Source organism: Osmerus mordax, chromosome 3 (genome assembly GCF_038355195.1).
Source record: "Osmerus mordax isolate fOsmMor3 chromosome 3, fOsmMor3.pri, whole genome shotgun sequence".
Taxonomy (NCBI): Eukaryota; Metazoa; Chordata; class Actinopteri; order Osmeriformes; family Osmeridae; genus Osmerus; species Osmerus mordax.
The window spans coordinates 3,884,316-3,896,985 of record NC_090052.1 but is presented as its reverse complement, the minus strand read 5'-3'; the positions used below and the strand labels follow the sequence as shown (position 1 = coordinate 3,896,985).

Sequence of the window (12,670 nt, the reverse complement as noted above, 5' to 3'; positions counted from 1 at the left end):
CCTCTAGAGGATACTTTATGTACGTCTACATGACGCACTGTGGGACATAGGCTTGCGTAAGGGCGTGATTGCACAGCACCTCCCCCCCACAGTCTAGCTGGAAAGAAAAAAACTTTTTTTGTATCGGAGGAATCAACAGCCGCCATCTTGACGCGGCTCAGAATCAGGATTTCGGGAGAGCATTATTTTTAACATCGAAACGAGCAATTCTGACCGTGCTCAATCGGGTTTATTCTGCAGAAAATTGAATTCTTTATTCGTTTGAAGATTATTATTGTAAATAAACGAGGATTGGATCGGTTTTTATCGTCTTTTAAGACCCTCGTTTATTTGATTTCCCCTTCAGAGAGCGCCGCTTCTCGCCGTATCTCCTTTGCCGAGCCGATGTATTTACCGGGAGACAGTGTCGAGAAAAATAAAGCGGTGCATAGAAAATATTTTTGGATTTTTGTTCTTTTTATTGAAGGAAAAAATGGAATTTAAGGCGCTACATCAGGACTACGAAAAAAAGGATTCTATATGTACGCCAAACTGACAATTTATGGAGAAACGGACTTAATTCGATCTTCCATATAATTTTTTTTAATAATTTCTATTTATTTTTCTTCAACAGAAATATTTTTTGGTGAAATTATTAAGGATAATAATGTGGGTGTTGGGTGTTGGATTATCATGGGGTGATTGTCGGTGGCGAAGCGTGGCGCTGTTGCCTTTCTTTTGAAACATTTTATTCGACTGGCGAGCATTTTGCTAGCTTTCTGGCTAGTTAGCCAGTTAGCTAACTAATTGCCCCTTTAAAGGGTTTGTTTGTTAGAAAACACTGGTGAATCGTTGCCAGTTGGCCTTTTTCTTTGGAAGGAGTTCTGGTTCATTTTGCATCTGTACTTAACTAGCTAGTGCTAAGTAGCCATTACCGTGAAGAATGGCTGACAATTTGCTGGAGGTTGGACCTTCGAACGCAAAGCGAGCGAAGCTAAATTCACCTGCTCTATCAGTATCAGCATCAGACAGTACAGGTAAGTCATTCAAGTCTGTTGATCCTCTTGCTATCCTTCACACTCTTTCACAATCAAAACAGACACTTGTGGTTCCATTATAATCAGTGATGCACTGTTGTGGATGCGCTCATTCCCGTGCCCAGGCTAACTTGGCTAGCCAGCCAGCTAGCTACTATACTAGTTCACCGTATGTTCCTCACCTGGAACTTTCATAAATTGTCAGTCCTGCTGGTCAGGAGCGTTTGGCGGTGGTCCGATTAGCTTGTTAGCTTAACATTTATTTTTTGATGTACCCCGTCTCATCTTCACATCCCTGCTGCCATGGTCATGATTTCCTATGCGACTGGTTGTTTTTAGCTAGCTAACAAGTAGCCTCGCTAACTTAGTAGCAAGAAAAAGCCTGTGGTGGCAACGGAAGCTAGTGCATAATGTACTATCGCCCATTATTATCTTGTTAAGTTTGGTGATATTTACCTAATCATTGAACACCAATTGATGGTGGTGAATGTATTCAATTAAGACAGTCGAATGATATACTTATTACACTGGTATACGTGTTGAAAAATGCTATAGTTGTCTGAAGTCAGATTTTGTGTTGAAGTCTGGTCTATGTATAATGTAGTCTGTAGTTGACATGAGGTGCCACCACGGGGAGACAATGCATTGGATAATAAGAGAAATATGAATACCTCTAAGTTGGATTATCCGTGTTAAAAGACGTGCATAACATAAGCGTAAGTGACGAATTATCGGGTGCAATGCACCATCGTGCTTGATCAGTTTTTCACAATGGTGTACTAAGTTAAGTATCAGAATGCCAGCCAATACTGGGTTAGCCTTAGGTTCCCTATGATATCCACGCAAACCTGCACAACAACTTCCGCAGACTTCGCAGCAACAACACAGATCGTATCGTCTAATATGGTATTTTATAGCCAGTCATATTTTATGGGTAACATTGTACGTGATCACCACTTTGCTGCCACCCCAATCTGTTAGGTGTGTGTGTGTGGCACAATTGCAGAGTAAACAATATCCCAATATACCAAGTTAAATATTGATTTCACGTAGTTGATATCTCTAAATGACACGTTGATAAGGGTTCTTGACACCAGGGAGTGCTGTCAGGTCTTCCTGAAGATTGGCTGGTTTTGTAATCGGTTTTCTGCCTGGCTCTGACTGGCTGCCATGTGGGTCAGAAGTGTGAGAACTACCCCTGTCTTTGGCATTTAAGGAGTTTCTCTTCTGACCGAATAGAGAGAGAGAGAGGGGGGCTAGCGGGGGGGGGGGGGGGGGCTAGGTGGGAAGGTGGACATGTCACTGCCTCAGGGTACGTGCAGCTGCTGGTGTCTAATGTCTGTGCTTCAACAAGGGAGTTTGGATAGCTTTAAAGTTCAGACTCTCCAAGGATCAGTTGGTCTTGCATTTCAGTCTCCGGTTAGTCCCCCTACTCTGCATGATCTTGGCGGGTGACTCTGTAGCAGTGTGCCCTTTCGTAGAGTTAGCATAGTGAAGATGAGCTTTGCCATGCAGTAGAGATTGACATTGAGATTGACATTGTCATTTAGCAGACGCTCTTATCCAGAGCGACTTACAGTAAGTACAGGGACATTCTCCCTGAGGAAAGTAGGGTGAAGTGCCTTGCCCAAGAACACAACGTCATTTGGCACGGCCAGGAAACAAACTGGCAACCTTCAGATTACTAGTCCGATTCCCTAACCGCTCAGCCACCTGACTCCCAGTAGAGCAGCCACTGCCAGTTCCTATGTGACGTAGGAACGCCCACCAGGTCAGTATTGGGAGTACACCTGTCTCTCCTTAAGTAGTTATTTACAAACAGCCCGCCGGCCGTCGTACTTCCTATGTTTCCTTTCGACGCCGTGGTATCTCCTCCGTCCCGACAAGCCCCGCAGTGTCTCCTCCATCCTGAGGAGCCCCAGGTTCTTAGCGAGCGCAGCTAATCTCTCAGCAGGATGACAGGAGCTGTCTCTGGGCAATAAAACAGCTTGACACTCCAGCATCTTCCTCCTCACTCTCTGTCAGGGCCTCAGTCACCACACACACACACACACACACACACTCTCAGCGCAGCGTGGCTCAGACCAGGCTCCCGTTTGAAGTTTTGAAAGCGGCAGCGCCGTCGGCGTGTACTTCGGAAGATTTAGAGCGCCGAGATTGCAGATGGCAACACAGACAGAATTGTGTTGTGTTTGGTTCGGGGGAGTCAGGTGGCTGAGCGGTGAGGGAATCGGGCTAGTAATCCGAAGGTTGCCAGTTCGATTCCCGGTCATGCCAACTGACGTTGTGTCCTTGGGCAAGGCACTTCACCCTACTTGCCTTGGGGAATGTCCCTGTACTTACTGTAAGTCGCTCTGGATAAGAGCGTCTGCTAAATGACTAAAATGTAAATGTAAATGAAAAAGCACTAATTCCAGGAAATTATCCTCAGGCCGACCTGTGAGTAGAAAATATATTTGTACCTCCCTCCTCTTCCAATTTCTCACTCTCATTCCCTCACGCTCGATCCTCGAAGCAGCGTAGAGACCTCGGAAGCGGCAGTCCGAGGGCAAGGAGGAAGAGTCGGCGTTTCTGGAAGCGTCAAAGATCCCGTGCCGTGTTTTTTTTCCAACGATGCGCGAGTCTTTCGTACCGTGTCAACAGGTCACGTTTTGCCAGGGAGATTTATGACTGTGACAGACAAGACAGCAAGCACGCCTTCGCTGAGCCTAGCCCTCCTCGCTAAGAAGCTCTGCCCCACGGAGGGAACGGGAGCGCTGGCATCACCACAGCAGCCTGCAGGGCCATGTTGATGTGTGTGTTAATGTGTGACAGGTTTAATAGAGCTTCAACCATGCGTGTGCGTATATGTCCACCTGCCTCAGCCTTACCAGCAGGCCCCTGTCTGGTCTGGTATAATTTGCACGCCAGTGGGTGTTTCGGTGTCTGTGGTGAAAAGCCGGCACCAGTGTCCCGGCCCACTGCTTACCTAGTGGGAGTCCCCTTTCTCTCTGGGCTGCGTGAATAGACACCAGCACCCTGGGTGAGCATTATTCCAGCGCTGTTAGCATTAGCACACATACAGATACAGTCAAGCGGAAAAACGCTGCCTTCTCTCCCCAGCTTTCAGGGATGGGGGGGGGGGGGGGGGGGGGGTGGGGCGGGGCAGGACGGGCTGGGGCCTATGCCGGCTGTGCCCGGGGAATGTCTCTTTCGACTGAAGCGGAACTGATTTGATGAAGGAAGAAATCGGGGCCCCCCTCCCCTCCGTGTAACTTTTATCCCTCAGTCGGCACACTCTGTTCTCCGCTGAACACCTCTTGTCCTGGACGCTAATACTCATACTGGGAAGGCCGGGGCAGGGTTCGGTCACAGCGTGGCGCTTTGTTCTTCCGTGTCCTGTCTGTCGGAAAACGCCCAAAAGAGACTCCGGAGTCTCACCTCTCAATTTTTCCCGGGATGCCACTCTGTCAGTTTGGCTGCTGTGTCCTCACTTTTCTCTCCTTTCTCTGTGGTTCCACACAGGCACCGACACAGCGACGGCTGCTTGTTAATTATTAATATTCTTTTTTTCTTTTTTTTCTTTTTTTTTTTTTCTCTCAAGTGCAGCGCGCCACTAATTCCTCACATCTTGAAGCGATCACGTCCCTTCTTATAAAAGCGGCGTATTAAAAGTTTTTACACAAGAACCTCCAATCGAAAGCTGACAAACAAGCCAGAGTTTGACCGGCCTCGCTCTAAAATTTGGCATTAAATGTCCTCTAATTGTTTTCTTTCCCTTGCTGTTCGACATACCAGACTGGTGAGGTGACTCTATCCTGGTATGACTTGTTCCTCAGCTCTCTCACTTCCACGTTACAGATCCCATCGACACCCATGAATCATCCTTGAAGAAACGTTTTACGGTTCCGGTGCCATCGCGAGCGGCCGCCAGTTGTAGCTGTATTTATAAAGACCAGTTTGTCTTTTATTCTTGAGCCATGTTGTAACCTTTTGAATAATCTCGGCGTAGGAGAATTTCCATCGGGATTAATGAGGTTTTATCTTATCACGCTGTTGCTCATTCTGACGTTTTTTCCTGTTTTTATCTGAATAAGAACTTGGAAGAGCTTGCGCCTGGTAGCTTGTTTCTCCGAGATTGTATGCAGCAGCAGTAGCGAGGGGTAACGAGGTGGATATGTGGGAGTGAGGAGGAGGTGAAGGTCATGGTTGTGAAGAGAAGAGAAGGTTAGTCATGGCTGGAAATAGTGGAATGTATCACTGAGAAGAACGATGACAACCTGTAGATAGTGGTCATGGTTGAGAACGTGTAGATAGTGGTCATGGTTGACAACTGTGACCACTAACTCCACGTGTAGATAGCGGTCATGGTTGAGAACCTCGTAGGTATTTGTCATGGTTGAGAACAGTGTAGATGCCGATCGGGGGTTGGGAACGGTCGTGGAGACGGTGGCACCAGATGACAAGACTCCCAGCTGTGTGGGTGATCACCTCATCACTGCCCAGGTACAATACGGACGTGCTATCGAACGTAGCGCTCGTTCGCTTGAGCTGTAACCCCGCTCCCCCTCCCCCACCCTGACAGTGAGCGCTGTAGCCACAGGCTAATTGTCCTATCAAGCGTGTGCCGCTGTCGAGGTGGCTGAACACTACCCCCCCCCTTTCCCCCTGGGCTGTCTGGCCCTTTAAATCTAATCTGTTCTATTAGCGCCACGCTCTCCTGCCGCCTGCCACAGCCCTCCGTTCTAACCCTCCTCCCCAGCCAGCTGCTCTGCCTGTCAGCTGGCGGCCAGGGGAGAGCGGGTGCTCTCCACGGCTGGGGAGAGAGCGAGGGGGAGGGGGGGGGGAGTGCTCTTTTCATCTCTCGCTCACTCTCTCCACTGTCTCTCGTCCTCCAGCCCGGCCGCAGGACACCGTAGCCTGGTATTGGGCGTCCACACGGAGTGGGCCGTCTAATAGAGGAGGTTTCATCTCTGCTGGTAAAAGCGGGTGATTCATCGGCAGGCCTCATCAGGTGTTTCTAAAGAACCCCGGCGCGCCATCAGACCAGGCGGTTCTTCCTCTCATCTGTGACTCAAGTGGCGAGATTAACTGTGTTCTGAAATGCAGAGAGAGACATGAGACGGGGGGGAGGGGGTGTATTTAATCAGCAAGGTTCGGTGCACGGTTTCACTGCCAGGCTTTTTAATGTGGAGGGTAGGAGGGGAGAGGTGGGGCGTACAGCCCATGCTCTTTCTCTCCTTCCCTAACATGCTCTCTGTCGGTGCTGAATAACCTTTTCAGACAGGCTCGACGTGTCAGCAGTGCCGGCTTCCAGAGCACAGTGACGCTAATTGATTTGTCAAGTGTCATGTCTCACAGCCGACTCGCATCGAAGCCCTCCAGAGCGGCGCTTCATTCCTCGGCGTCCGTAAACGGCTAACAAAGCTGTCATTCTCTGCAGCCCTGTGGAGTAGGATCCTCTGTACCTGGCAACAGTCGTTAAGGTTTAGACACCCCCATTCAGAAAAGGGAGGGCTGTTCCATTCATAAAGGAGAGCATGTTACGCCAACAGGCCAGGCACGGGGCTGGATGCACTTGTGGGGTTTTGTGCAGCTGATGTGTTTTCCGGCACCAGGGCTAGGCGATATGGCCTAACAATGTACATCTGTAGGTTCCTTTTGCACCATACCCAATTGGTGATTAATCTTTTCTTCTAAACAAACTACAGGAGAGAAATTGAATTATAGAATGACGTTTTTTTTAAATTATTTTAACATTTTAGTATTGAAAATGATTAACTAAAGCAAATAAAGATACATTTCCCTTGTGGGATTAATATAGAGCAAACCAAACTTTACCCACTTTTTTTTTCATGTATAAAAGGAGTACAAGCCTGTCAACTGCCTATGCCAGTCACCCCCAGTGCATAAATCATGTTTTATATGATTATCAAGATAAAAACGTAATGCTGGCTACTGCTACCTCAGCCATCACCACCCTTTTGTCTGTTAATTATTTAAAAAAATCTAACGAGGACACTTGCTAACGAATGTGACTAGCTAGCTAGCTGCATGTAGCTTCCGGTTCTTTAAACACCCACATGAGCGTTGGAACTGTGGAATTCACGCAGAATGTCTGGTTAATGCTACGAAAGCTCGGTGAAGTGGTGAAGGTTCCGTACCGTAATCACCCGAGTGGAAGTGGAAAAACAATGTTCATTTTTACACATCGTCCAAAATCCTAAATAAAAATGAACTGAATTAAAAAATAAATGAATGGCCCAGCTCTAACTGGCATTAGCACAAACGCACTCACTCAGACAGCCTTGGCGTAAACACGCGGGTTTGGACAGTAACGGAGCATTAGTGTGCGTGTGTTTGTCTGCAGCAAGAGTTCATTACTCCCCAGCAGACAGTCAGTCCATCCGCCTCCAATCTGCCCTGGGAATGAACCAGGGGAAGGAGGGCAGCGACACACACACACACGACAGTTGTCTGCCTGCCTCAGTCAGTCAGCAGTCGGCCCCTGTCTGGGATCGCCCCCCCCCCCACACACACACACACACACAGTTCAAGAACATGCCTTTGCAATTTGGGGATTTTTCCAGGATTTGGTCAAAATAATGTTTTACCGTAAACCCCAAGTACTACAATAACAATACAGTATTTAGTTTGTAATATGTGTCTGAGTTGAACTGAAAGGGCTTTAGAGGCCTCTGAACTATCATGTTGTTCTGACCTGGTGGCTCCGCCATCTAACAACAAACTCATGTTCTAAATCAAGTACTTGCATATTTACTAGTGCTCGAACCAGGGTGTGTGGATCAGGCCCCAGTCCTTCACCTGAGCCACTAACTCATCTCCTTACACGTTAAATTCATTACATTTGTAAAAAAAAAACTATATAGATTATACAAATAGCTCACAATCCTTTTGGATGACAGTAATCCAAATATCAAATGTCATATTTCCATTTGAATGTCTGCGTTCTGCGATTCCATCCGTGTTTTCCGCGTCGCGTACGCTGCTTCGTACGCAGCAACATTTTTGTTGGCCCCACCAGATCTCACTCCCAGGTTTTTTGAGAAGTTGTCAGCCTTGGGATCATCCTAGCTGGAGGGTTCGGTCTCAACCAGACAGCCTCGGAGGATCATCTGGAACTGGGCTATTTTTAGCACCTTGCAGGGGGCGAGATTTCCCCCTTAGATGAACCGAGGCGCCTAGAAACGATGAGCCACGCATGTGCACGCGCGGTCTACGCCGCTGCACTCTTTCCTGGTCTCCACCACAGCTTGCCACTCTTCAGCTGTAAGAAGCCTGCAGCAACGTCTCCAGCAGCAGATACTAGTGGAAGGCCTTGCTGCTGTGCGTGTGTGTGTGTGTGTGAGTCGGCCCTGTGTTTGGGCAGGGCACGGCCGCCAGCTTGTAAGGGTAGTGTACCATTCTGTCTTTGGCTCGTTCAGTTTTTCAGGTGAGGTTTCAGATGATTAGCGAGGCAATGTCAAAGTGTCTGTGTGTGTATGTGTGTTTGAGTGTTTGACAGGTTGAGTAAACACACCTTCTGACTTGTGACAGATCCTTTTGAGTTGGTTATCTCTCCCCGTCTGATGGAAAGCTCTTTGCACGCTTCACGTTAAACCCGAGAATTTGACACGAGCCATCTTTGAAAAAACAACAATGCCTGTCTGTCTCACTTGCCAAGTAGTAAAACTGTTACTGAAGGAGAAAGAGCCCCATGTTTGATGTTGACAGCTGTTGTGTTTTTCTCTCTCTCTCTCTCTGTTTCTCCGTCTCTCTTTCTTTCTTTCTGCCTTTCTCTTTTTCTCTCTCACCCCCTCTTTCTGTCTCTCTCTCTCTCTGTCTGTCTTTCTCTCTGTCCATTTCCCCCCCCCCCCCCTCTTTCTCTCTCTGTCTCTCTCCCCCAGATCTGGTGTCTCTATTTGACCTGGAGGATGACCTCCCAGACGAGCTCATCCGTAACGGGGACATGGTGCCCGACGCGGCCGCCAAACACAAGCAGCTGTCGGAGCTCCTGCGGGCCGGCAGCTCCTCCGGCCTGGGCGGGGGGCTCAACTCCTCCAGCCCCCAGCCCGGGTCCATGGGGGGCCAGCTGGCCTCCGTGCTGGGCAAGAGCCCCCTGGGCCAGGGCTCGCCGGGACACCCGTCCCCCCAGGGCCAGAAGGGGGGCCAGGGGAACGGGGGGCCGGGCATGGGGGGGTTCGGCCAGGCTATGATGAACAGCGGGCAGGTGATGGGCCAGGTGATGAACGGCGGGCTGGGGCCGGCTGGCAGGGGCAGGCCTGGGATGCAGTACCAAGGGCAGGCCTTGCCGGGGGCCAGCGTGGGGGGCAGCGTGCTGGCGGAGACTCTCACCCAGGGAGGGGCGCAGATGGGGGCCCACAACTCCATGAATGCCCAGCAGGCCGGCAACATGAATAAGGTAAGGAGGGGGCCACGGGGGTACTAGAAATGACTAGTGGTCTCTTTCATTGGGAAAGAAACATGAGTGTTGCATCCCTGTCGACGACACGGTGCGAGTTTTTCCTTGAGCGGTGGTTTGAGTCCGGACACAAACGGTAAACCTGTAATAATGCAGACGGTGAGCTCCGGCGCTGTCCGGCCGCCCAGCTGCTGAACCGACGGGCTGAGCTCGTGCACTCAGCTCCCATCTCATCTCTCACTCTGTCAGGGTGCCGCGCTGGCGGAAAACAATCCATTGAGATTTTCAGGCCGCTTCTGTGTAAACAGTCCCTATCCACTCTGTAATCCTTGCCAGTGGTGTATCATCCATGTTGAGCATGGTGTTGGGGGGGGGATGCGCTCCACTACTTGTTTACACCCCCCCCCCCCACCCTCCTATTGATCTGTTGGTCTTCCTGGGTCTGTGAGGAGCAACCAGACACCCAGGTGTTAGAGTTGGATGGCTGTTTAACCAGGTAGAAGGTGGAGGTCTGTTTAACCAGTTAGTAGGTGGAGGTGGAGGGCTGTTTAACCAGGTAGTAGGTGTAGGAGGGGGGCTGTTTAACCAGGTAGTAGGTGGAGGAAGAGGGCTGTTTAACCAGGTAGAAGGTGGAGGAGGGCTGTTTAACCAGGTAGAAGGTGGAGGGCTGTTTAACCAGATAAAGGTGGAGGTGGAGTGGGAGGGCTGTTTAACCAGGTAGTAGGTGGAGGTGGAGGGCTGTTTAACCAGGTAGAAGATGGAGGAGGAGGGCTGTTTAACCAGGTAGAAGGTGGAGGAGGGCTGTTTAACCAGGTAGAAGGTGGAGGGCTGTTTAACTAGGTAGAAGGTGGAGGTGGAGGGCTGTTTAACCAGGTAGAAGGTGGAGGTGGGCTGTTTAACCAGGTAGAAGGTGGAGGGCTGTTTAACTAGGTAGAAGGTGGAGGTGGAGGGCTGTTTAACCAGGTAGAAGGTGGAGGGCTGTTTAACCAGGTAGTAGGTGGAGGAGGAGGGCTGTTTAACCAGGTAGAAGGTGGAGGAGGGCTGTTTAACCAGGTAGAAGGTGGAGGGCTGTTTAACCAGGTAGAAGGTGGAGGTGGAGGGCTGTTTAACCAGGTAGTAGGTGGAGGAGGAGGGCTGTTTAACCAGGTAGAAGGTGGAGGAGGGCTGTTTAACCAGGTAGAAGGTGGAGGAGGAGGGCTGTTTAACCAGGTAGAAGGTGGAGGAGGAGGGCTGTTAAACAAGGCAGGAGGTGGAGGAGGAGGGCTGTTAAACAAGGCAGGAGGTGGAGGGCTGTTGCAGGTAGGATTGACTCTGTGTTGAACTCAGTTGGCGCTGCAGAGGACACAACCTGGTCGTATTTTTACAGCGGTGTTGATTTGTCTAAAGGGCCCAAGCAGCTTTATCTGTAGATCATGTGTGTGTGGGGTTTGCCTCAGTCTTGATTTAAGTGAGCATCGTGAGAAAAGCGCCCGCCAGAGTTCCTCGCTCTCAGTCGTGTGGTTAAGCAGGAAACCAAGAGGGAAACCAGGCCGTGACTTCTCACCCAGGAGACACACGCAGCCCTCGCCACATGAAACACTGCTCCCTGGCACGCTCTCTCTCTCTCCCTCTCTCTCCGTCTCTCTCTGTCTGTCTGTCTCTCTCTAAATGTCTCTCTCTATCTGTCTCTCTCCGTCTGTCTCTCTCTATCCGTCTCTCTCTCTATCTCCGTCTCTCTCTCTGCGTCTGTTTCTCTCACACAAATACACTTATTCCCAGACATTGCGACTTCCACCTAGACTGAGGGAGGGAGGGAGAGAGAGAGAGGGAGAGAGAGGGAGAGAGAGGGAGAGGGAGGGAGAGAGAGAGAGAGGGAGAGAGAGGGAGAGAGAGGGAGAGAGAGGGAGAGAGAGGGGGGGAGAGAGGGAGGGAGAGAAAGAGAGGGAGAGGGAGAGAGGGGGGGGAGAGAGGGGGGGGAGAGAGAGGGAGGGAGAGAGAGGGAGAGGGAGAGAGAGGGGGGGAGAGGGAGAGGGAGAGAGAGGGGGAAAATATAGGAGAGAGAGAGAGTGCTAAGGGCAAGCCGTCCCTGTGTTTACCTGGGGCAGTGTGAGGTCTGTGGATGAAGGCGTAGGAGCTCACTCAGGTCGTGTTTACCTGGCGCCTCCTCGCCGTAGTGACACGTGCTGCTGAAGTGTGGCGAGGGGGGGGGGGGGGGGGAAGAGTCTCTCTGGAGGCAGAACGAGTCTCAGTTCGTCCTTTCATTCTTCTCCCTGTTCCGTCTCCTCTTTCCTGCCTTGCTCCTTGTTTTCCTTTCTCCCCGTCTTCTGTCGGTCTCTCTCTCTCTCTCTCTCTCTCTTCCCCCCCCCCCGTCCTGCGCGTGTGTCCATGTGTGCTGGCTCTGCCCAGCCCCTCAGAGGTCACACTGGAGCAGCAAATCATGCTCAGAGGACGGGGGTGTCAGGGACTGGGAAAGGGGTGGGGGGAGAGTGACCCCCCCCCCCCCCTTTTCAACAGGAACGGGTTCAGCTCTAGTTTGAAACGCTCAGAGGATTTTGACCCCAAAAAACATTGGTTCAGAACCCGAAAAGTTGGTTTCTAGCTGAACCAAAACATTTGAGATTTTTCTTGACTGGAAGTGTGAACCATGACATCATCGGTGGTTGTCATATTCTACAGGTTGGAAGGTCAGGATTCAGCGATATAAAAATAAACACCTTTCCATTCAAAACTGCTGGAAATGCCGACCGGTTCACCAGATAGCACCAGGGTTCCAAAAATCCTGAACATAACCTGTTCAAGAACCAGAGCTAGCTTGTTAATTTGGTGGGAAAGCAGCTGAGAGAGAGAGAGGAGGGAAGATCCGATGTGGCTCGGTGTGGTGAGACCTGATGTAGATGTTATCTGGTGTGATTTAGAAGGAAGGGGAAGCGGTGTGTGTGTGTGTGTGGGGAACAGGCAGGCTCGGAGGCCGCAAGAGAGACTGTGTAGGGGGAGGGGTGGGCAGGCAGCGCTCTGCTAAAAGTGCCTCCGCAGCTCCATTATCCTCCCTCCCTCCCTCCCTCCCTCCCTCCCTCCCTCCCTCCCTCCCTCCCCTCCCTCCCTCCCTCCCTCCCCTCCCTCCCTCCCCCCCCTCCCTCCCCTCCCCGGCTGCGCTGGCTCTTTCATGTGTCTGCCTAAGCGAGCCTGACGGCAGCAGGGAGTCTGTTCCAGCCCAGACTAGAGCTCCTTCGCTCTGCCTGGGGTGCGCACTCACACACGCACATGCACATGCACA

At 50.7% G+C, this 12,670-nt stretch overlaps 1 protein-coding gene across 1 annotated transcript in view; it reads left to right on the top strand.

Annotated features, from left to right (window-relative positions):
* The first annotated feature begins 170 nt into the window (after window positions 1-170).
* crebbpb (CREB binding protein b) overlaps window positions 171-12,670 on the top strand; it is a 41,156-nt gene continuing 28,656 nt past the window's right edge. Inside the window, exons 1-2 of the mRNA XM_067230881.1 lie at window positions 171-1,016; window positions 8,903-9,417. Of these exons, the coding sequence (XP_067086982.1) occupies window positions 923-1,016; window positions 8,903-9,417 (609 nt within the window). The 5' untranslated portion in view covers window positions 171-922. The remainder of the gene's footprint in view (window positions 1,017-8,902; window positions 9,418-12,670) is intronic.